The 21,675-nt window shown below is 43.5% G+C and overlaps 2 protein-coding genes across 2 annotated transcripts; both read left to right on the top strand.

Moving 5' to 3' along the window:
- Nucleotides 1–6,518: 6,518 nt before the first annotated feature.
- Nucleotides 6,519–10,151, top strand: LOC137883826 (chymotrypsin-like elastase family member 3B). The gene is made up of 8 exons (XM_068725477.1): nucleotides 6,519–6,645; nucleotides 6,722–6,810; nucleotides 7,724–7,821; nucleotides 7,907–8,035; nucleotides 8,310–8,446; nucleotides 9,549–9,691; nucleotides 9,785–9,937; nucleotides 10,033–10,151. Exons 1-8 carry the CDS (start codon nucleotides 6,603–6,605, stop codon nucleotides 10,048–10,050), a joined length of 810 nt encoding a protein of 269 aa, XP_068581578.1. The 5' UTR covers nucleotides 6,519–6,602; the 3' UTR covers nucleotides 10,051–10,151.
- A 4,639-nt stretch (nucleotides 10,152–14,790) lies between these two features.
- slc34a2b (solute carrier family 34 member 2b) lies at nucleotides 14,791–21,675 on the top strand. Its single transcript, XM_068725416.1, has 13 exons — nucleotides 14,791–14,836; nucleotides 15,379–15,430; nucleotides 15,519–15,653; nucleotides 15,751–15,879; nucleotides 16,065–16,208; nucleotides 16,894–17,005; nucleotides 17,098–17,293; nucleotides 17,395–17,490; nucleotides 17,792–17,903; nucleotides 19,179–19,346; nucleotides 19,549–19,665; nucleotides 19,762–19,886; nucleotides 20,787–21,675. Exons 2-13 carry the CDS (start codon nucleotides 15,385–15,387, stop codon nucleotides 21,315–21,317), a joined length of 1,911 nt encoding a protein of 636 aa, XP_068581517.1. The 5' UTR covers nucleotides 14,791–14,836; nucleotides 15,379–15,384; the 3' UTR covers nucleotides 21,318–21,675.

Raw genomic sequence — 21,675 nt, 5'->3', positions numbered from 1 at the left:
GGTTCTCCGGGCACGTCCAAAGGGAACACCTCGAGGATCATCGGGAAGAGATGGAACACCTTGCTGGTGAGAAGGACGTCTGGAGAGGATGGATCGATGGATGGATGATTGGATGGATGGATCTCAAGAAAAGGTTGTGTCTTGGTTCACTTCCTGCAACTGTTTGGATTATGTTCTCACTGAAGTCTAACCACACTAGGGTTCACTTTAAAAACTGGAATACAACTGACTAAAAGTTGGCTCGAGAAGCACAATTCATCCCGCCACGTTTCATGGCAATTAATCCAACTTCACGGTGGTGCTGGAGGAAAGATCAGAGGACCACCACAGTCATTGGGGTTCATCATCTTGGGACCATAACAAACAGATAAAAAAGATTCATGGCAACTCTTTCGATACTTGTTGATACATTTCAGTTGGAACCAAAGTGGTGGTTGACGTTGCCAATCCACGAGCTTCGCCGCCAGCATGCCAGAAAGTAAAAACTATTTAAACAATAATCTGAATATGCATGTTGAGAATCAAGTACTCTGAGCATGTGGTTTTACTGTTTCATTTGAAGTCTTAAATAGCAGCATTTTCAGATCTTGCGAGAACAAAAAGAGCAGCGCGATGACAGCACATAACTAAGACATATGGAGGGGTTGGTGTGCAGGGGGGGGGGGGCTTCCTTGTTATTGTCCATCAGTCACAGCCAAGAAACTCTAGCCTCTGTGGGAGAGGAGACTAAAGAGGGGGACTGTCTCTCGGTCTTCCCCGTCTGGTGTTTCTCCGTCACTACCCGTCTGCTTGGCATCTCAAGAGTTTATTTACAACCTCCCTTTGAACATAATATTCAGTAGCGTACTTCTTCTCAGCTCTGGTAGGTTAGTGTTAAACATCGAGCTGTCTAATCGAACCCGACAGTCAATTTTGGGGTCATTAGCCATCAGAAAGTTAGCGATTAAGCCTCATTATGCCGATTTCCTTTTGATGCCGCGGACCCGGAGTTACGGATCTGTTCGGTTCAATTTGATCTCACAGTAACCAGGTGGCACTTTGAGAAACCGCTGTACGGCTAGTGCCAAAAAGAGTTACTCCTGAATCTCATTTTCCATCTGTCACTGCAGTTCTGGCAGTCGCTGTGTCAAACTGTGTTTCATTGTGCCTTCCATTTTTTTTTTTTAAACCAAATCAAATTCCACTCTCGGCGTCCCAGATCTGCTCTCCACGTGCTGGGATCCCCCTTCGTCGTGAAATCACTGTTTCCGCAATAAAGACGCCGGGGCTTCTCGTTTTCACTCTCCTTCATAAAATGCTCCTATCACGTCGGGGCCTGCAGCTGAACCCAAGCTTGATTTGTGAGTTAAAGGAGCAGAGATAATCACGGGGGGGGGGGGGGGGGCCTCATGTCTTATATGACCAAAGCACTTTGTGTTCATGGGCTTCTGATGCAAGCCAGTGCAGCGGGCTAAACTGTTTTTAATTTGACCAACAAGGTTTTAGTTAGGCGGGTAGGCAAGGAGGAAGGGAGGAAGAGGAGGTAAAGAAAGAATACAGACAAGAAAGGGGGGGAAGGGTGGGCAATGAATCAAACTGAAAAGTAGCTCCACAGGAGCCCCAAAGGTCCCCAAATGGAGTCGATTACTAGTAAAAACTCACTTTTTCTGAGCTGACCGGCGGGGGGTCCGAGGTGTTAAGGTCGGATCATCAAGAGTGTGAAATAAAAGACGATGATGGTTGAAGACACAAAGAGAAAATAGAGTGTCGTGGAAAGCTCCAGCTGCTCTGCCCAGAGCAGTTTATCTGGATTTAGGAGTCCCTTCATCCATCACTGCCAATTACCAACTGCCTCGGTGTGAACGGCTCTCTTTCTTTTCCTCTGCTTTTTTATTTGCTAGGCTCGAGGGTCCACGAAAGACAACAAAGGACATTAGAAGTTGTTCTTCCTTACGACAATGACCTCACCATTAGAACAAGACAACCTGAAGGTACAAAACAAATTTGGCTTTGATTTTCGTCTTTCAACAACGAGCTCAAACATCCCCTTTCATGTTGCCAACATGCCCGAATGACCTTAACCTGGGAACCGTGGCCAAGTCCGTCCAAATGTAAAGCGACGCCTCAATATGTAACATTGACATAACAGCGGTGATGTTTGACATTCTTCTAATTCTTTGTGTAAGAAATGCATTTGAAGCGGGGACCCTCACACTGCTAAAGTGCCATTGAACGCAGCGCTTAACCACCAGTGATGCGGTGTCCACCGGAGACAGCCCGCGCAGCTAAGTGTGAAATAATATCGCACGGCTGAGAGACGAATTACTCACTCGACTTTTCACGGCTGAGTAAATGTTTTTTTTTTCTTCTATTTTTTAAATGTACTCGGAAACCAACATCTGCTGCAGTAATTAGATTAAAATCATCCCGTCCACCCTGACAGAGAACACAGCGGAGCGTCTCAGTAGTCGGGAGAAGAGGATTGCATGTCAAAAAAAATAAAAAAAACCCTCAGCCGAAGGCTTCTTTTTTGTGCTACTAGCAGACATAATCATCTCTGACTGGAGCCTGAAGGCGGACTTCACTCTGCTTCTTCCTCACCAGCAACCATCCTGTGAAAAAACAGGAGACGTGAGAAAACCGGATGGTACCGAAATAGCCACAGGGAGCCGAAGGAAGGCGTGGATTTGATTCACGTCGAGCTGTGAAATATCTCTGAACCCGTTTGTGTTAAAGGACTCATTTTTACATTTTGGGGAAATAAAGCGTATTCGCTTTCTTGACAAGAGGTAGAAGAAGAAGATTGACACCTCACTCTCTGAAGCTAGTGCCTCATATTTAAGCTAGAGCTTCCGATACAAGCTAGCTAGCTTACCTACAGCTAGCGTGGCTCCAGCTAAAGCTAACGAAACCGCTCACCGGTTAACACAGTATATCGTGCTTGTGTACTCTGTACTACACAAGGTTGTGTACACAAACACATTTTAAGCTAAGCTAATCGTTAGCTATCTTTAGCTACCAATCTTATTATCTAGGAAGCGAATAAGTACACATAAATATCAGACCTTTTCCTTTATACTGTGCGTTTCTGCCCTCTTAGGAAACAATCGTATGAATCACTGGGAGATACCCTGTGAGCGTTCAACCAAATAACATCATGTTCACGCATCACCTCCTGTGGTGAAAGGTGATATCGTGAACGAACTGCATGTGCTACGCATTTATTCAGCCTACTTTATGCCTCCTATTAATGACTGATATTCTTCTCCTCCGCGACTGGAACGAACGGAATATTGGCCACTTGATCGTGACAGCAGTAAAAGTGTGATTTATGTTGCAAAGGTCTAATTGGCAGCGTTTCCTCCGTCTCCAGGCTGCACTCGTCAGATATTTTTGACATATCTGAAAACCTTGGGAGATATATACTTGGCTTTAAACAGCGCTGGCTGGTCTCAGATAATTTATCTCTGTCGACCACGGGAATAAAAAGCAGGCCTGCTTCAGTGGCATTTCTCCTCGGAGATATCGATTTACGTAGTGCAGCAGAACAATGTTTTGATGGGATTTTTTTTACACGGTAGAAAAAACAATAAAAGGCTTATTATACATGCGGGCGGTTTAGGAACAACTCGTATAACTTTACACCAAACTATATTTTTTCCAGCCATTTTATCGCACAAAACTGTACCATGCTATAAAATGTTATGTAGTGTACTATGATGTAGAAATCATTTCTGATAATGTGGACATCGACTGGACTTAAGTGATGTTATTTATTTGATTTGCAGTAGATGAGGCGTTCATCTTGACATTTTACAAACAACACAAGCAATAAACAGACATGATAAAAGCACTTAAGGCTCAGGATGAATTGTCATAACTTTGATGATCCCTTTTTTTATTTTTCACGTTTTCAATCTAGCACCCGGATTTCTAGAATTCCTGCAGAACTATAGCGACAATCAGCCTCACCTGTATTATTCGCTAAGTGCTAATTAGCAAACGTTAGCAAGATAACACGCCAACATTCTGTAGAAACTCATCCCTGTCTTCTACAAATAAACATTCCCATAAACTGCATTCTCAATTAGTTTAGAGGAAAATGTATTTTCTACCAGACGAACTAAAGTTGTAAATTCAAACTAAAACAAAAATGCGATAAAACTACTTGGTTAGGTTTTTATAAAAATAGTTTTACTATTGTGATACGTCAAAATACGTTTCCCCCAAAACCGAACCAACATGCATTTTTGTTGTATTAGAAGCTTTTTCGGTGACCAATTTGTAAAAAGGTACCTGCTTAAAAAATCAACATTTTGGCATCTATTCTGAGCATGTTAGCATGCTGACGTTAGCATTTAGCCTAAAGCATCACTGTCCCTAAACACAGCCTCACAGAGCTGCTCTCTCTGGACTGTTGTGACTATTAATCACATTTGAAGATGTAAATCAGTCCGTATGTTTCTATCATAGTTATTTGATGGCGTTGTATTAACTTTGATTGATGTAACTGTAAATTGCTGCGTGTGTGTACAGCAAAATGCTAAAAACTGCAAAATGTGTCTCTTGTAAAATAACATTAAAATGATTTAAAGATGACCACTGATTAATTTCCCCACCGTTTAACTTTATAGAATTTATTGTTTTACTCACTCACTCATTCAGAACGAACGACTCCCACCTGACTGACCTCCTGTAAACGGCGGCGTCGCTGGTTAATTCCTGGTGAGCTGCAGCCCTAATCCGAATTATTCACAGTTCTGTCATTGCTATGTTATGCAAACACGCAGCACATGTCAGCTTCATAAATCTCCCTGCGATGTCTGGTGTAGGGAATTATCTTAACACGGCGGGAAAACAAGCAAAGCCTCTTAGCTGTGGAGGCACTATTGATTTGATTTGCCTCCTAAAAAAAAAAAGGGGGAAATTTATAGATGCACGCCGTCTTCTCCGGAGAGCGATATCCGTTCTCCCTCAGGAGGGAGGGATACTGTCTCAGCGAGGCGTGAAGAATTGGGTCCAGGTCCAGCAGGACCGTGGGCCCCTTTCGTGGATGTATAACATGTTATTAAAGCAGAGAAAGTTGTTACGGGACTGTTTCTCTTGAAGGTAACCCAAAGCTATCCAGTTCTGTGGTCGCGGGACGAAAATGTATTTCTCGCAGTAGGCTGAGCAGCGAGACAGCTGACGACACGAAACCCCCCGTCTCGGTTTCCTCTCCTCCCCGGTTCTCTCACTTCAGAGTTGCTACTTCAGCTACTCTCATTTTCACAAACACCACAGTTTCACTCCAGGAACAGTTTGTTCTGTGTGTTCAGGCTTTTTCATGCAGCGGTATGCAAACTATTGATTTGTTTTTGGTGATATTTTTGGGAATGAGCTTCCCAGGGATCACTGTTTCATGTTTAATGTCAGCAGTATTGTTGAGGTTTTTTTTCCCCCTTGCAGTTTACATTAACGCTAACTCTGCAATGCTGCTGCAGAGATGTACAATTGCACACATTCCTGTTTGACAACAAGAGGTGGAAGAAGATCTTTTATACTTAAAGAGGCTGTGAGGAGCTTTTACTAGTTATAACCAGTCTCAGTGTAGTCCTGGTCCTCTATCAGACCTCCATCAGTTAACCAGACCATCAGAGAGAAGATGGTCTGTTTCTATAGAGTTGTTCTTAATGCTCGTCATCAGAGCCACCAAGTCAGATTCTGGTGAAACCAGATGAACTCATGCAGGTTCACCAGAAACTCCTTAAGCTCAGACTCCAGCGGGGCCTCCAGCGGAGACCGGTCCACTGTGGACAGACCCAGATACGGCTTCACCTTGGACCTGCAGTCGGAGCTCCGGAGGGAGGAGGAGAGCTCTGCTCCTGGTAGCAGCAGCGTCTCCTCCTCCTCCTCCTCCAGGAACAGAGCTTCTCCTCTCTGCTGGAGATCCAGGACGTATTGCTGGACCTGCTGGAGGGAAGGAAGGCAACGGGAGAACCAGAACCAGGACTGAGCGGGGCAGACTGTCAGACCCTGCTTAAAGGACTCTGGTGCTCAGAGACACTACAGCTTTAGTCCACAGGGACCAACAGAACCAACACAAAATGAAAGTTCCTCGTTGTAGCTTTAAGTAAAAGTAGCAATACTACAGTGTGTACTCCCAAAAGTAAAAGTACTCAGTGTCCACCCTGCATAATGAGCAACTTGTTTTTCTAATAATACTAGTTTTATTTTTAGCAATATTTTGAAGATAGGACTTTTACTCATAATCATACTTAATTATTTAAGAATTCTAGAATTGTCATCAATCCTAAACTGAACTCCCTGAATCTCTAGTTTACGCTTTTACTTGTGTCTTCTATTCTCTTCTATTTTACTGCAGAGTGGTGTACCGGGACATTATCTGTACAGACACATCACATGTATGTGAACACGTTTTTTTCCCATGCATGGACAGATCATCATATGTGACATATGCACCTGTGGAACACAACGTTTTTCTCAGCCACAATCGGCGGTGGACGCTGATAACGGTGTTCCACGGGTTCAGTGTGTTCTGTGCTTTGGTTGACGGACAGGCGGACGGACGGAGGAGGTATAAGAGAGCTGAAGCTGTGTGTGTGTGTCTTCAGACTGACACCATGATGCAGACTGTGGCTCTCCTGCTGCTTCTGGTGGCATATGGTGAGTATGAGGCTTAACCGGAGAAGTCAAAGTGACACAGACAATAAGATTGACTAATTTCAGTTTGTGTTTGTAGTTTTTGGATGTGGTGCACCTGCTGTTAAGCCTAATACCAACAGGGTGGTGAATGGAGAAGATGCTCACCCCCACAGCTGGCCTTGGCAGGTAGTGTGAGCTTCATGTTTTGATTTCTTAGCCAACACAGTTAACTGTAGACCACTTTACAGGCGACGTCATGAATACGTCACGGCGTTAGCTGGAGGCAAAACAAAGGAAAGACCGGAGGAAAACACGAATCACCTTCAGAGTAGTGGGCTAAAGTTACGCGTCGAAAAATGTCATCTTGCCGCGTTGTTTTGGTAGAAACGAAATTGCATACGTTTGACATGATAAACTGTGATTCAGGATTCCAGCGAGCTGCAATATCGGCATAGCGTTTCAGAGATTGAGGGAAACGTTGCTCATAGATTAGCTTAGCTTTCTGCTAACCCCCTCAGCTAGCAGTGCAGCAAGCTAAACTGTTATAAAGATGCAGAGAAAATGTTGCTCATAGGCTGAACTGTTGGAGAGATGGAGAGAAAATGTTGCTAACAGGCTAAACTGTTAGCAAGATGGAGAGAAAATGTTGCTAACAGGCTAAACTGTTAGAAAGATGGAGAGGAAATGTTGCTAACAGGCTAAACTGTTAGCAAGATGGAGAGAAATGTTGCTAACAGGCTAAACTGTTAGAAAGATGCAGAGGAAATGTTGCTAACAGGCTAAACTGTTAGAAAGATGGAGAGGAAATGTTGCTAACAGGCTAAGCTATGAGAGAGATGGATGGCTTCCAGAGCGATAAGCCACTCCCCTTCTCTGGCGAAATAATGGTCCCCACGATTAACCCGTTTGGCGTGAACACACCTTTAGAGACTGTACATATTGACAGATACTTGCTAGCCAGCGTTCACTTATGCATCCTGACAATTATTCTGCCTCCACCTATGCTCCACCCACAGACTTCATCATGTTTACTAACAGAAAAGAGCTCTATTCTCTGATTTAGAATTACATTTTAACGATTAAATATGTTTTTGCTCAGATCTCCTTGCAGGTGAAGCACGGCAGCCGTTTCCATCACACTTGCGGAGGGACTCTGATTGGACCTCGCTGGGTGCTGACGGCTGGACACTGCATCGGGTGACTAACAATACGACGCCGTAGCTGCTGTGCGATGCAGAATGATGTGAGGGCGATGTAATCTGACGTGAGGTGTGTCGTACAGGCCAGGTGACGTGTACCGCGTGGTGTTGGGAGAGCACGACATGAGCCAGCAGGAGGGCACTGAACAGATCAGAGACATTCTGCGCATCGTCGTACACCCGATGTGGGACATTGATTTTGTGGCTGATGGGTGAGTTTATTTTAGACAGTAAAATCAACAAATTCCCTTGTTTTTGAATCACTAGTGGAATGACTTAAAGGGACATATCGTGAAAAACTACATTTGGGTATCTGGAATCCCTACTTAACCCCCAAACTGAACAAACAACCTACCGTTTAAAGGAATCCAACAAATTAATGTTATCAATAAAGACTATAGATATAGTCTGAATGAGTTATCTTAGATGGTTCGCCTCTTCAATCGCTGAAAATCTAACGATAACAATGCTTCTTTTTTCTCACAGCAATGATCTTGCCCTGCTGAAACTGGATAAGAGCCCCATCATGAATGACAGCGTTGGTGTAGCTTGTCTTCCAGAGGCTGGAGAGATCCCCGTCCACGGAGCACCGTGTTACATCTCCGGCTGGGGAAACCTTTACAGTAAAGTCACTGCGTCTTCACCCGTCATCCTGCAGATCATTGCCGTGTTTCACTTGTGTACAACATGAAGGCTCAGAGAGGTGTTGCCTTAGTGTGAACATATAATGTGAGCAATGGTTGATATTAACCCTGATATTAACCCTGGTCAAGACAAAATTGCTCTGATGACCAAAATTGTCTGGGTCAAAAAAACTGTTGTAAAATGATATGTTAATATTATTTTCCATTTGTTTTTAACCATTTAATCCTTTAAAGCTTTAAGTTTGTATACTAAATGCTAGGTTGTTTTTATTTTCACAGTCTGGGATAAGACGCTGTAGTGCTCCATAATACAGCAGTGATGCCCCTAGTGGACACCAGGAGAATAACATGTATTATCTCTATAATACAGCAGTGATGCCCCTAGTGGACACCAGGAGAATAACATGTATTATCTCTATAATACAGCAGTGATGCCCCTAGTGGACACCAGGAGAATAACATATATTATCTCCATAATACAGCAGTGATGCCCCTAGTGGACACCAGGAGAATAACATATATTATCTCCATAATACAGCAATGATGCCCCTAGTGGACACCAGGAGAATAACATGTATTATATCCATAATACAGCAGTGATGCCCCTAGTGGACACCAGGAGAATAACATGTGTTATCTCTATAATACAGCAGTGATGCCCCTAGTGGACACCAGGAGAATAACATGTATTATCTCCATAGGACAATCATAAAAAATGGATCAATCTGGTGGAAAATATTAAAAGTTAGAGGCAAATTAGTCTGAACCGAACTTCTATTACTCCTTTTAATTTGACAAAGGCAGCGCGGACCAGATTCACACCTTCCGTTCTTACCTTTCACAATAAAAGCCCTTGAGAAATTATATTCGCAATCGCATTTGGCATTTCCGTGTGATACGTCACTAAGTCATGTGAATACTTTCACATCATTACAGTTACTAATCCCTCAATGACTCCGTCACTTTGACATTTTGTGGTTGGCTTTGCGATGGAAGAAGCGTTCGCATCCTTAACGTGAGTCGCCCAACACTCTTCTCTACTCTGCCTTGATGCATTTCCTTGGTCCTCCTTGTGTCTCAGCCCACGGCCCCATGCCCGATAAGCTGCAGCAGGCCTTGCTGCCGGTGATGGAGCACGGCGTGTGCAGTCGCAGCGACTGGTGGGGCATCAACGTCAAGAGCACCATGATCTGTGCCGGAGGCGACGCCGTATCCGGATGCAACGTGCGTGAGGCCGCCTGCGTTCCTGTCAGACGTCTACTTCCCGCTGCGATCGAGTGGTCGGGTGTTTGACTTTTGCTGTGTTTCTTGTCTCAGGGAGACTCCGGCGGTCCTCTCAACTGTTTGGGTGGGGACGGTCGCTGGTACGTCCAGGGCGTCACCAGCTTCGTGTCCTCTCGAGTCTGCAACGAAGCGAAGAAACCCACCGTCTTCACCCGCACCTCCGCCTTCACCGACTGGCTCAGTGACGTGAGTCGTCGATCTCCACGGAGCTCGCGTGAGCCTCAAATGTCACCGATAAATATGAAAGATTTCATAATCAATAAGTCGTGTTTTCTCTTCAGGTCATGCTGCGATACTGAGGAACTACTGGACTCCAATGGATCAGTAATGAATATTTTCTCTGTTCATTGTTTCATATCAGGGTCTGAAAAGTTTAGTACAATAAACCTTTTGTCTTTTATCAGCGCGTCTCTGGTTGTACATTGTTGCGCCTGCATTGCAATCGATGTCACAGAATTATTAATGTTTATTATTTTATTTCATCAGCACTAAGTGAAAGTTCAGTAGTCAGTAAAAGTAATCCATCTACTTTTGACACTTAAAATATTTTTTGGGATAATACTATATTATCTTATTATATATATTATATACATATTACATGTTTTTACTTCAGCAATATTTTGAAAGTAGGACTTTTACTTGTATTCTTTCCCTTTAAAAACAGATTTAAGTGCTTTGATAACTCAAAGAGAAAGATTCATTTAATTGTTATGTACGTCACATGTTAAAACACAAACCTCATTTGTTTATTACAAAGTACTATCAAACCAAATCATCTATACCTCTGTGTAGGAAGACTCTAGTACAGTGAGAGTACTAAAGTACTGGCATCAAAGCACCTGAAGTGATGGACCCTTTTACAGCGATATATATATATTCTATTACTGTGTTGTACTTATTGGTGCATTAATGTGTTCCCATCCCTTTGATGTAGTGTTTAAAATGAATCATCCGAACACTTAATAAACTGTGACATGAAGACTCGAGACCGTGAAGTCTTCATCTCCATCTGCTGGAGGACGAGTGGAGCTGCTGAGTCCTGGCGGCTTCACAGCAGCTCCATCCAGTGGACGGACCGGAGGACGGAGGAACCAAACTCTGTGACGTTTAACCACAGAGAGTTTTAACCACAGACAGAAACCGAGGTGGAGTTATGGAGTCAGACCTCAACCTGAACTGCCTGCTGTTGCTTTATAAAGCTCTGAATGGTTTAGGGATCTGCTGCTACCTCATGAACCATCCCGACCCCCTTTAGGTGGTCTGGGACAGGTCTACTTTCTGGTCCCAGAGTCAGAACTAAACACGGAGGAGCAGCGTTCGGTTCTTCTGCTCCACATATCTGGAACAAAGTCCCAGAAAGCTGCAGGTCTGCTGAGACCCTCAGCTCCTTTAAACCCAGACTGAAGACTTCTCTGTTTGAGCACTTTGTGTTCCTCTCACTCCTCTTCCATCTGATCCAGTGTGACCTGCAGACTCAGATCTGAGCAGAAATTTGAAATAAAGTAGCGCTACATGGTTTTTTTTCACATTTTATTTTTCTGAAGCCCCAGAAAATCACAGGTCAGCTGCAGCTCTCACATCTGTTAGATCAAAGATGAAGACTTTTATTTGTATTATCTGTCTCATTCTATTTCAGCTTGTTTTGTGTTTTCTAATCTCTTGGCCCTTACATGCTTTTAACTGTATTTACACGACCTTGAACGACGTCTTTCTGATGATGTTTTATGTGAATAAACTCGACTTATAGATAAAACAGAACATCAACCAGAAGAAAGGTGCTGAAGCAAACTTAATAAACATAACCGGTCATGTACATCAGTCACACATCATTATTTAATTAACAGATTACATATTTCTGCATTTCATTTAGTTTGTCATTGTGTCATAAAGGAAGCACAATAGCCAGTTGTTGTTAGATAGACGGACTTAAACATAGAAATAATTAAAATACAGATTAGAGGGTGTCTTAATAATTAAAAAATTAACACTGAAACTGAAAGGTTAACCATCAGAACACACTGCTGGTTGTGCTGCTGTTTAATTAAACTGTGATGAGTTGGGGAAGTGTTTGCTTGTTTGCATGTTTGAAACAAACGGGTCCGTCTTTGTCTTCAAGGATCGTGTCTTTGAATCGTGTCTGTTGGTGTTGGTTGCTTTCAGACTCTCCGTCACGTAGACGTCCGTGTTCCCTCTGGTAGTAACCTGGATTACTGAGGCCCGCCCTCCGGTCTGGACGGGTTCTCTAACCGCTGAGTTCTTATGGTTTTATGGATCTCAGCTCAAGCCCACTGGCAGCAGCGCTACAGGGAGCCTGACCCTGCGTGGACCGTGCCAGCATGGCAGACGGGTGGCATCAACCCGGCGACCTCGCGGGCCAATCATTGACTCCGGTACCATAGCAACAAGGAACACAACAACTCGTTGGAGCACACGAGGACAAGACTGGGAAGCAGGAAATTAGACAAATATGTCACCATGTGTTTTCTTAAAAAGTTTTAACTGTTGGCATTTTAATAAATGCTCGATGACAGGAAGGTGTTTTGATTGTGGTGCGGGTGGAGGGGCGGCGAGCGCGGCGTTCCAAAGGTGAAAGGTAAACCTCAGCTGATCTTTGGGTCTTCTGATGCCACACGAGGAGGAAAAAGCTCATGGCTTCAGTCAATAAACAACCCGGGGGATCGTAAAACGGAGCCACTCCTGGGCGCTTTCCTTTAGACTCGCGTCGGGTTCCCCGGGTGCACCGAGATGGAGGTTGAGGTCAGAGCCGGCGCTGGAGCCAATAACTGCACAGAAGCTCAATTATCAGTAACTTATTACAAATCGGTATTTAATCCGTGATGTCTTATCTGCAAAACAATCAGCAGCCTGTAATAATGACTCAGTTACGCAATATCTGAAGAATTAATTAAATTGACATTATACTCTCAACAAAAGACACGATTGCTATAATTAATTTTGCTGAAATGAACAACAATACAACGTTTATCGTGTGTTCTTTATGGTATTCATGCACAGTTTGCTGCTCGTCGAGTTCAAAAGATTAATAATCCAAAAAATAAAACAAATCTAAATCACAGTTCAGATTTTGCACATCTTTTATGTGGACATTGTATCAGAATCAGAAAAGGTTAATTATGTTATTTATTTAACACGTATATACATTTATTCATCAATATGTAAACCAAACTACTACTACTTTTGTGAACGTTTGATACTTCTGACACAATCATAAAATCTAATATGTTTGGATTTGTTTATCGTTTATGGTTTGCAGTGATTGTTTCATGCTGTTGTGTTTGTTTGGCTGAACACTGTGAGCCTGATGGAGCCTGATGGAGCCAGTCTTATTGGCTGTGCAGTAAAATAATACAGCATAATGACGCTGGTTATAAACTGCTGTTAAGAAGCCAGAATCAGCTCAGATGTCAAGTTACTATCTCTCAAAAAAAGGTCATTTTACTCTAATTGTTTCAAGATAACTGGTGTGTTTGTTTCCATCCAGCTTGAGAAGAAGAAGAAGAAGAAGAAGAAGAAGAAGAAGAAGAAGAAGAAGATTAAGTGCACTGGTTCTTTCTGAAACCTCCACATTTAGAGGAACATCGAGCCGCGCTCTTACACCCGACATGAATCTTTAAAGTTGGACTGAGTGAACTCTTGTTTAGTGCAGCTTTAAATACAACCTTTTATTGACGGTTTGGGAGTAACTGAAACAGAGATTAATCATTGACCTCATATTCATACCGTTGATTTTACATGTAATATGTCGTTACGGTCGTATCTCTCGCTATAAACTCAGACTAATGAGCAGCAGATGTGTGCACAGGCGAGTGTGTGTGTGTGTGTGTGTGTGTGTGTGTGTGTGTGTGTGTGTGTGTGTGTGCACGTGCTGCAAACGTGTGTACACCTGTACTATCAGACCTGTGTGATGATGCATTGTGTTTATGTAACAGTTATGGTTGTGAATACCAACATATCTGCTGAAATGAAATGCTGGTGCTCCAGTGTGACATATGAGTTAATATATATATATATCTATATATTTATATATATAGATATCTATATATCTATATATATAGATATATATATCAAAATGTGTAGAATTAACATTTAACGACAGCGTGCATGACAACTTTGCAAAGACAAAGAGTCGATATGACGCAGAGCCTAATAAAAACATGAATGATGATGTGATATTGTCTATTTGTGAGCCCTCGTTACAGTTTATGGTCTCTGTATGGTCATGAGTTATGACATACTGCACAAAATCCTTCATAATAATGGGAAATAGACAAAAAAATGAGCATTAAACATAAAAAACTGTCGTGAAGACATTTAAAAAAAACAGTATTTTTTGTCAAAATAAAAATAAAGTCATCATTTATTCATGCAGGATTTATTCCACTGAGATTTAGAACAGGGGTCAAGATGGAAGCGTAGAAGTTTCACAACATAAGACCACCGAGGACAGACTCTCATCGTTAAAAACAGCTAAAAACATTTCTTTAAAAATGACATAAAGAGACGAAAATAGATGAAAATGAACAACATACATGTCTGCAGCTTAGTGTCTTAGCACTTACAGCCACCAGGGGGCAGCTTCCTCTATGTCACTACAGTGTTGGTCCACTACCTGAGCCTTTGGTTGGACCTGCTGCTGAGACTAAACGGGCGTTAACAGGTGTTTATACAAATACTTTACTTTATGTATTCAGCTGATGCCTCACTGAAGTCAACATATTATTATTATAAAACATAATAAATAGAAAAAGAAGCTGCTGTGGCTCACATTTCCTCCCCTTTCAACACTAATAATCCTAATACTGCGTATCGTTTCCAGCCCTCCTCATAATTAATAAAACCATTACATTGCCTTTATCGCACAGATAAATGCACCTCGCAGCCTCTTGCACCCTGCACATGTGTGCACGACCTTTGAACCACGTGTGTGAGTGTGTGTAAGTGTGTGCTCGTGCTCGTGCTCGGCGCCGCGCTATAAAAGCAGCGCTCCGTCCCGGAGGAGAGCAACAGGTAACCCCAGGTAGACTAAAGCGCCTCCCGCTCTCCGCTCACGGCGCTCCGCTGCAGGTGCGTACCGCTCGTCCACCATCACCATTAGCGGGGCCGCGTGAGGACTCGCTGCTACCGGGGGACATTTGTCGAATTGATTAGAGGAGGAGGAGGTAGTGCGTGTCCGAGATGATGTGGAACTTCTGTAGATTTGTATTGAAGTTATCTGGTAAAGTCTTGTCGGGGTTTCTGTGTGTGTGTGTGTGTGTGTGTGTGTGTGTGTGTGTGTGTGTGTGTGTGTGTGTGTGTGTGTGTGTGTGTGTGTGTGTGTGTGTGCGCTTTTTTTTAAAGTGTTATTTCTTATTTTTATAACAGTGATTTTTGAGATCCAGTTCCACTAGTTGAAGTCGAGGCTATTGTCTTTTTATAAATGCTACAGATTGTTTATAGAATAAAAATCACTGCATTGAAAGAGTCCTTTTATTCTGAAAAGCTGGCTTGGACAAATTTCCACTTTATCAACTTCTGCTCCATTAATGAACCTGTTTTTTCTATAAAAAAAAAAAGCTGTCTATAATTTAATCATATAACTTTTTAATTGTGACTTTTCCCTTCCTCAGACCGCCATGGCTCCAAGACCACAGGTGGGGACCAATTCCTCCCCGACTCTCGGTACGTCCCTTTTTCTCTCAGACACTTTAAAACATTTTTTTTTAAAAAAACCCTCTCAAAACTGTGCTGCTGTCCCTCCCCTCCCTAGACGCCGACGCCGCTCCGGTTAAAGATGTCGCCATCCTGCCGGCGTACTCCACCGTGGACCTGGTGAACGAGGACCCAGACGCAGACGACCCCTGGGATCTCCCGGAGCTCACAGACACCGGGGTCAAGTGGTCAGGTGAGGCAGCGAGCCGGGGGCCTCCGGACCGCGCGAACGACCTTTACAAAAAGAAAAACCCCGACTCTGAGTCAGTACTTTGTATGTTTCCTTACAGACCTGGATACAAAAGGGAAGATTATGAGGGTGCTGACTGGTATCTTGAAGACCATAATGCTGCTCGGACTTCTCTACTTGTTTATCTGCTCGCTGGATGTTCTCAGCTCGGCCTTCCAGCTAGTCGGAGGTAAATTCACAGAATAGCATTTAATATCTCGAGTCTTTATCACCCCCCATCACTGCACATTTACTTTATCTCCTTGATAATGCCAGGGCCAACAAAAGCGCTGCTTATGTAATGTGCATGCAGCGCTGTGTTTTTTGACCTGAGGTTGTGTGTGTGTGTGTGTGTGTGTGTGTGTGTGTGTACAGGCAAAGTTGCTGGTGACATCTTCCAGGACAATGTGATATTGTCCAACCCTGTGGCCGGGCTGGTGATCGGGGTGTTAGTCACAGTGCTGGTGCAGAGCTCCAGCACCTCCTCCTCTATTGTGGTCAGCATGGTGTCCTCTGGATGTAAGTCGGACACACACACACACACACACTTACATTTTTGTCAACATGTCTATGCAGACACGAGCATGCATGGATGGATTACTGAACGTGCTGACCGGGGCACAGGGGCCCTAAGTGTTCTTCACCTCCAAAATGTCTCTCAAAGACTCAAAATGACCACAAGAAACAACGAGACACAAAGCAACTACAAAGAGACACAACAACTACAAAGAGACACTAAATAAATACAAAGAGACACAGAATAAATACAAAGAGACACAGAATAAATACAAAGAGACACATAACTGCAAGAGACACATAAGAACTACAACAAGACACATAAAGAGTACAAAGAGACACGTAACACAAAGAAATGCAAGACTATTACAAAAGGGAGAAAAACAACCACAGACAAAAAATAACTACAAAAAGACCAAACCAATTACAAAGTGACTCAAAAGAACCACAAAGAGTCACGATACCTCAGAGAGACGCAGCTAAACATGTGCAAAGACACAGGAAAAACTACAAAGAGACACAAGTCAACTACAAAGAGCCATAGAGATGCAAAACCACAGAGATGCGGCGAAACAACTACAAAGAAACATACAACAATGTTGCTCCTATGTAGAAGAAGTGGTGGGGGGGTCTTTGTCGTCTCATATGTAGTACAACACATGAACACAGCGGCGGTACTTTTCCTCAGTGCTGGACGTCCAGTCTGCGGTGCCGATCATCATGGGCGCCAACATCGGAACATCGGTCACCAACACGATCGTGGCGATGATGCAGGCAGGAGACCGAAACGAGTTCCGCAGGTAAACCAGAGCATGTGATCATCATGAAGATGGGGACGAAGATAAACCCGAATAACTCCGCTAACAAAGAGCGCGTTTCCCTCCACTCCCAGGGCCTTCGCCGGCGCCACGGTGCACGACTTCTTCAACTGGCTGTCGGTGCTGATCCTCCTGCCCCTGGAAGTCGCCACGGGCGTTCTGTACAAACTCACCGACATCATTATCAAGTCCTTCAACATCCAGGGCGGAGAGGACGCCCCCGACCTGCTCAACGTCATCACGGACCCCCTCACCGACTCCATCATCCAGGTACAGTCAGTGGCCCCCGGAATCATCAGGAAACATGACACAATTAACATAAAGAACTTTTTTTTTTTTTACAAAGACGATGTATTTATGTGTTTTCTTAGCTGGACAAATCCGTCATCACTGCCATTGCTACCGGCAACCCAGCAGCCAGAAACATGAGTCTGATCAAAGTATGGTGCAAAAAAGAGGTCAACACGGTGAGAAATCAACATGCCTAAAATTATTAGTTTGCCGCACACTGAACACAACACGGCTGCAGTGAAAACATATGATGAAGCCGTGGTGAAGCTCTGCTTCTTCCTGTTAATCATTGATGTTGTCCTTCTTGCATTGTGACCACAGTGATTGCATCGTTAGATCATTGCTTTGAAGGTGTGTTATTTTATCAAAGGTGGAATGTTGTGTGGCAATTTAAGGATTATCACTGACTTCTTAATTATTGCTGCTCCTGCATTTAAAGCAGTTTTGTTTTTGTTTTTTTGTTTTTTTTGCCTGCAGACTTTCTGGAACGCGACAGTGGGCAACTGCACCGTTGGTTCCGTCTGCTGGGACGAAGGAAACCTGACCTGGACCCAGATGAACTCGTCTTGGACCGATTACCAAGAGAAATGTAAGCGTGCTTCTGTCAGCCGGGAGGAAAAGAGAGAAAAGAACGAACATTTACAAAGCAGTTAGGATTATCTGATCCACTGAAGCTCAGTGACATACGAGACACAACAACCTCCTTCATCCAGACCTTCTGATGTTCGAACAATGACTACCTTTGAGTTGTTACGGTGACTCAGCTAAAAAAACCCTCCCTTGACCCGTCTACCTGCTCAATGCGTCTATTCATGCTGCCTCACTGAAGCACCTGAGTGGCCACGTGACCGTTCAAGCTGTCAAGAGCCACGTTAGCATGGAGCCCACGCTGTCATTAACTGCACTCCCTGAAGAAATACTATCGAACGCAGACAGAAGGGGCTGCGATATGTGTTTCAAGGGTATATTCAGGGGAGTCAAACTGATTCAGCAGCAGAAAAACAAAAAAACAGGTTATAAAAGATAAAGATAGAAGCTAAAGTGTAGCATAGAGGTGCTAACGCTAGTTAGCGATGTGCTAACGTACTCTACTAATTTTAGCTCCACGGTTTAGAAATACCTCCTTACAACTTCCCCTGGGTAACGAGTATCACTGTTCAACCGTATCCTCGCGCAACTGCTTGTATACGTTACGAAAAGTTACTCCTGATTTTTCGGGCTTTTTCAGCAACGCGTGTTTGCTCGTTACAACGCATACAGTCTTTTCAAAATAAACGTCCGTGTTCACGGGACACAACTTAGTTTTAGGGTTTAGGAGAAGGTTTTCTTTTGGGTTGGAAGAACTACGGAAGCGGTCTCCTATAGGTGGGGAGTTTGAGGGACGGGACATAGCTTTCTATAATTGTCTATTTGCACATAGACACTTATATATAATGACAGTGAAAAATGTAAACAAGTTTGAACATTGTCCAGGAGAGGTTAGAAGACATAAATGGCTTATGTAGATACCTCCACTATTAGATATTAATAGTCTTACTTGAAAAAAGGGTAAAATATATTTTTTTTAAGGATGAAAAGATAAAGAAACAAAAAATGCTTTCAAGTTTCAAGACTAAGCAGTAATAGCAAGATAAAAACAATTAAAATAAATGCCTTTGAGTTTGGTTTTATAAATAGCATAACCACTCATTGAGATCAGAAACGGGTCTTTTTTCACAACATGCTGTTTTATCGGCTCCATTTATCAAAGAACGGTTCGCTCTGAAGTGAGTCATGCACATGAGGCTATATTTAGCCGTAACGTAAGTCAAGCCTTGAGCGGACGCTTTTAATGCCGATCGTCTCTTTTGACCGTCCGCTGCAGGCAAACACATCTTCGTTAACGTTAACTTGCCGGACCTGGCCGTGGGCCTCATTCTCCTGGCTCTGTCTCTGCTCACCCTCTGCACCTGCCTCATCCTTATCGTCAAGCTGCTCAACTCCATGCTGAAGGGACAGATGGCTGTCATCATCAAGAAGGTGCTCAACACAGGTAAGAAAAAAAATGTAATAATGATCGGCGTTGCTCTCTCCGGCCTGTACGGCCTCCCTGCTGCTTCTGGGCTCGCCTACAGGGCCCAGCGGTCCTTACGTGTGACGGAGAAAGCTCGGGCTCAAACACTGCGGTGATAAAACACCGTGGGCTCACTTCACCAGGTTTGTCGCTCACCTCCGGTGTTTCTGTTTGACTACAGACTTCCCCTTCCCCTTCGCTTGGGTCACGGGCTACATTGCAATCATGGTGGGAGCGGGGATGACCTTCATCGTTCAGAGCAGCTCCGTCTTCACCTCCGCTATAACTCCTCTCGTTGGTAAGTCATTGATTACCTAACACGTTCTTAAAATGTCTTTTTTTTAAAATATATATTCACACCATGATTTATATCTCGTCGATCTTCTTTCACCAGGTATTGGTGTCATCAGCCTCGAGAGAGCTTATCCTCTGACGCTGGGCTCAAACATTGGTACGACAACCACGGCTATACTAGCCGCTATGGCTAGCCCCGCAGAAACACTATCAAACTCCCTGCAGGTGAGACGCAGTACAAAGGTTCCCTTGTGTGCCTGTTTTTAGCCATGCTAGCAGCGTGGGTCTGTGGATGGCAATACTGCTCTTGGGTCCAAACTGAAATATCTCCCCAACTGTTGGATGGAATGCAATTAAAGCACATGGAAAAACATGCATGCTCCCCAGAGGATGAATCCTACAGACTTTGGTGATCGCCTGACTTTTCCTCAAACCATCACTATTTTGGGGTTTTTAGTGAAAATATCTCAACTACTAATTGATGGATTGCCGACGAACTTCCGTACAGATATTCATGGTCCCCAGATGATGAATTGTAATAGCTTTGATCCCTTTGTAGGTTGGTCCAAATATTCACAATAACAGCTGCATGCCAGACAGGAGAATAATCAAAAACCTGTTGCTTTTAAATATTTAGAAATAAGTGAATTGGAAACATAACTTGTTATCCTCACTACAAAGCTACACAATATAATGTTGTATCATAGAGGGCGGGTCCAACAAAAACATGACTTTCACTTAGGAGACCGCCATTCGTGTCCAAAAGTAAATGTTGACTTAATGTTTGTTACGTAAGAAAGTCAACCAAGGACTATTTAATTATCTACTTATGCTAGTCACGTTGTTAGGTTATTAATTTATACTCAAACTCAAATGGTTTTTAGAAACCATAACCAATTAAACCAATCCTTTCAAAGAGTTCTGAGAGGCATTGTGATGTTCTGCAAGCGTGAGACGAGGATGATATGAAGCGTGTTTTTGGTTCAGAAACGTTGGACGTTGGTTTTGCCGAAACGCTCAATGCCAACGTTATTTTCTGCCAATTGCGTTGCTTTTAACTCGAAGCATGTTCTGGTCATTAATATTTGACAGCCTTGTTTGACTGCCATGTGTGTTTTCTTCTAGATTGCACTTTGCCATTTCTTCTTCAACATCATGGGTATCTTACTGTGGTATCCGATCCCCTTCACACGGCTGCCCATCAGGTTGGCCAGAGGGCTGGGGAACCATACGGCTGAATACCGCTGGTTCGCCGCCCTCTACCTCTTCCTGTGTTTCTTGGTTTTCCCCCTGAGCGTGTTCGGCCTGTCGCTGGCCGGCTGGCAAGTCCTGGTCGGCGTCGGCGTGCCCATCGTCGTGTTGGTCGTCTTTGTGATCGTCGTCAACGTGATGCAGTCTCGCTGTCCCCGCTTCCTGCCCAAGTGCCTCCGCAACTGGGACTTTTTGCCCCGGCCCCTGCACTCTATGAAGCCCTGGGACGCCGCGGTGACCTCCGTCTTTGGCTTCTGCGGCAAACGCTGCTGCTGCTGCTGCAAGTGCTGCAAAAAAGACGAGGATGAGAAGGTGAGAAAGAACAGCAAGAAGAGTCTGGAGATGTACGACAATCCCGCCATGACGAGAGATGAGGACACAGCTGTCAAAGCAACACAACTTTAATATTGTGGAGTTAAATTTGTATCTACAGGCGAAACACAATGCAATAATGTCTTTGTAACACGTTGATGATTCATGCTGCAGAATATGAAGAGAAGTGTTGAACCTGCTGTTTCTGGGCATGTGATGTTTATTATACATTTTAAATTTACAGTTCGGACTCTGCTATGACTTAACTATGGGTGGTTCAGAAAGTTATGACTTATTTTTATATTTTTTATGGTATGTGTGAGAGGCCGTCGGTTATATTTACATTTTAAATTTCCAATGTTTAATGTAGCGTTGAAAATATTTGTTATCCTTCAGTATTTAAGACTATATAATATTTGTAAAATAAAGAAATTACTATTTTTAAAATGCA

This window comes from Cebidichthys violaceus, unplaced genomic scaffold (assembly GCF_023349555.1).
Source record: "Cebidichthys violaceus isolate CVI_PGR_0920_01 unplaced genomic scaffold, fCebVio1.0.p SCAF_35, whole genome shotgun sequence".
Classification (NCBI taxonomy): Eukaryota; Metazoa; Chordata; class Actinopteri; order Perciformes; family Stichaeidae; genus Cebidichthys; species Cebidichthys violaceus.
The sequence above is the reverse complement of the archived record's forward strand: the minus strand, read 5'-3'. Positions and strand labels throughout refer to the sequence as shown.

Excerpts from the sequence above, each read along its gene's own strand:
- LOC137883826 (XM_068725477.1), top strand. The coding sequence starts at position 6,603 with ATGATGCAGACTGTGGCTCTCCTGCTGCTTCTGGTGGCATATG. Across the intron at positions 6,811-7,723 it reads CCCACAGCTGGCCTTGGCAG|ATCTCCTTGCAGGTGAAGCA; the intron begins GTAGTGTGAGCT and ends GTTTTTGCTCAG. Across the intron at positions 8,447-9,548 it reads CGGCTGGGGAAACCTTTACA|CCCACGGCCCCATGCCCGAT; the intron begins GTAAAGTCACTG and ends CTTGTGTCTCAG.
- slc34a2b (XM_068725416.1), top strand. The coding sequence starts at position 15,385 with ATGGCTCCAAGACCACAGGTGGGGACCAATTCCTCCCCGACTCTCG. Across the intron at positions 15,654-15,750 it reads CACCGGGGTCAAGTGGTCAG|ACCTGGATACAAAAGGGAAG; the intron begins GTGAGGCAGCGA and ends GTTTCCTTACAG. Across the intron at positions 17,006-17,097 it reads GACCGAAACGAGTTCCGCAG|GGCCTTCGCCGGCGCCACGG; the intron begins GTAAACCAGAGC and ends CTCCACTCCCAG.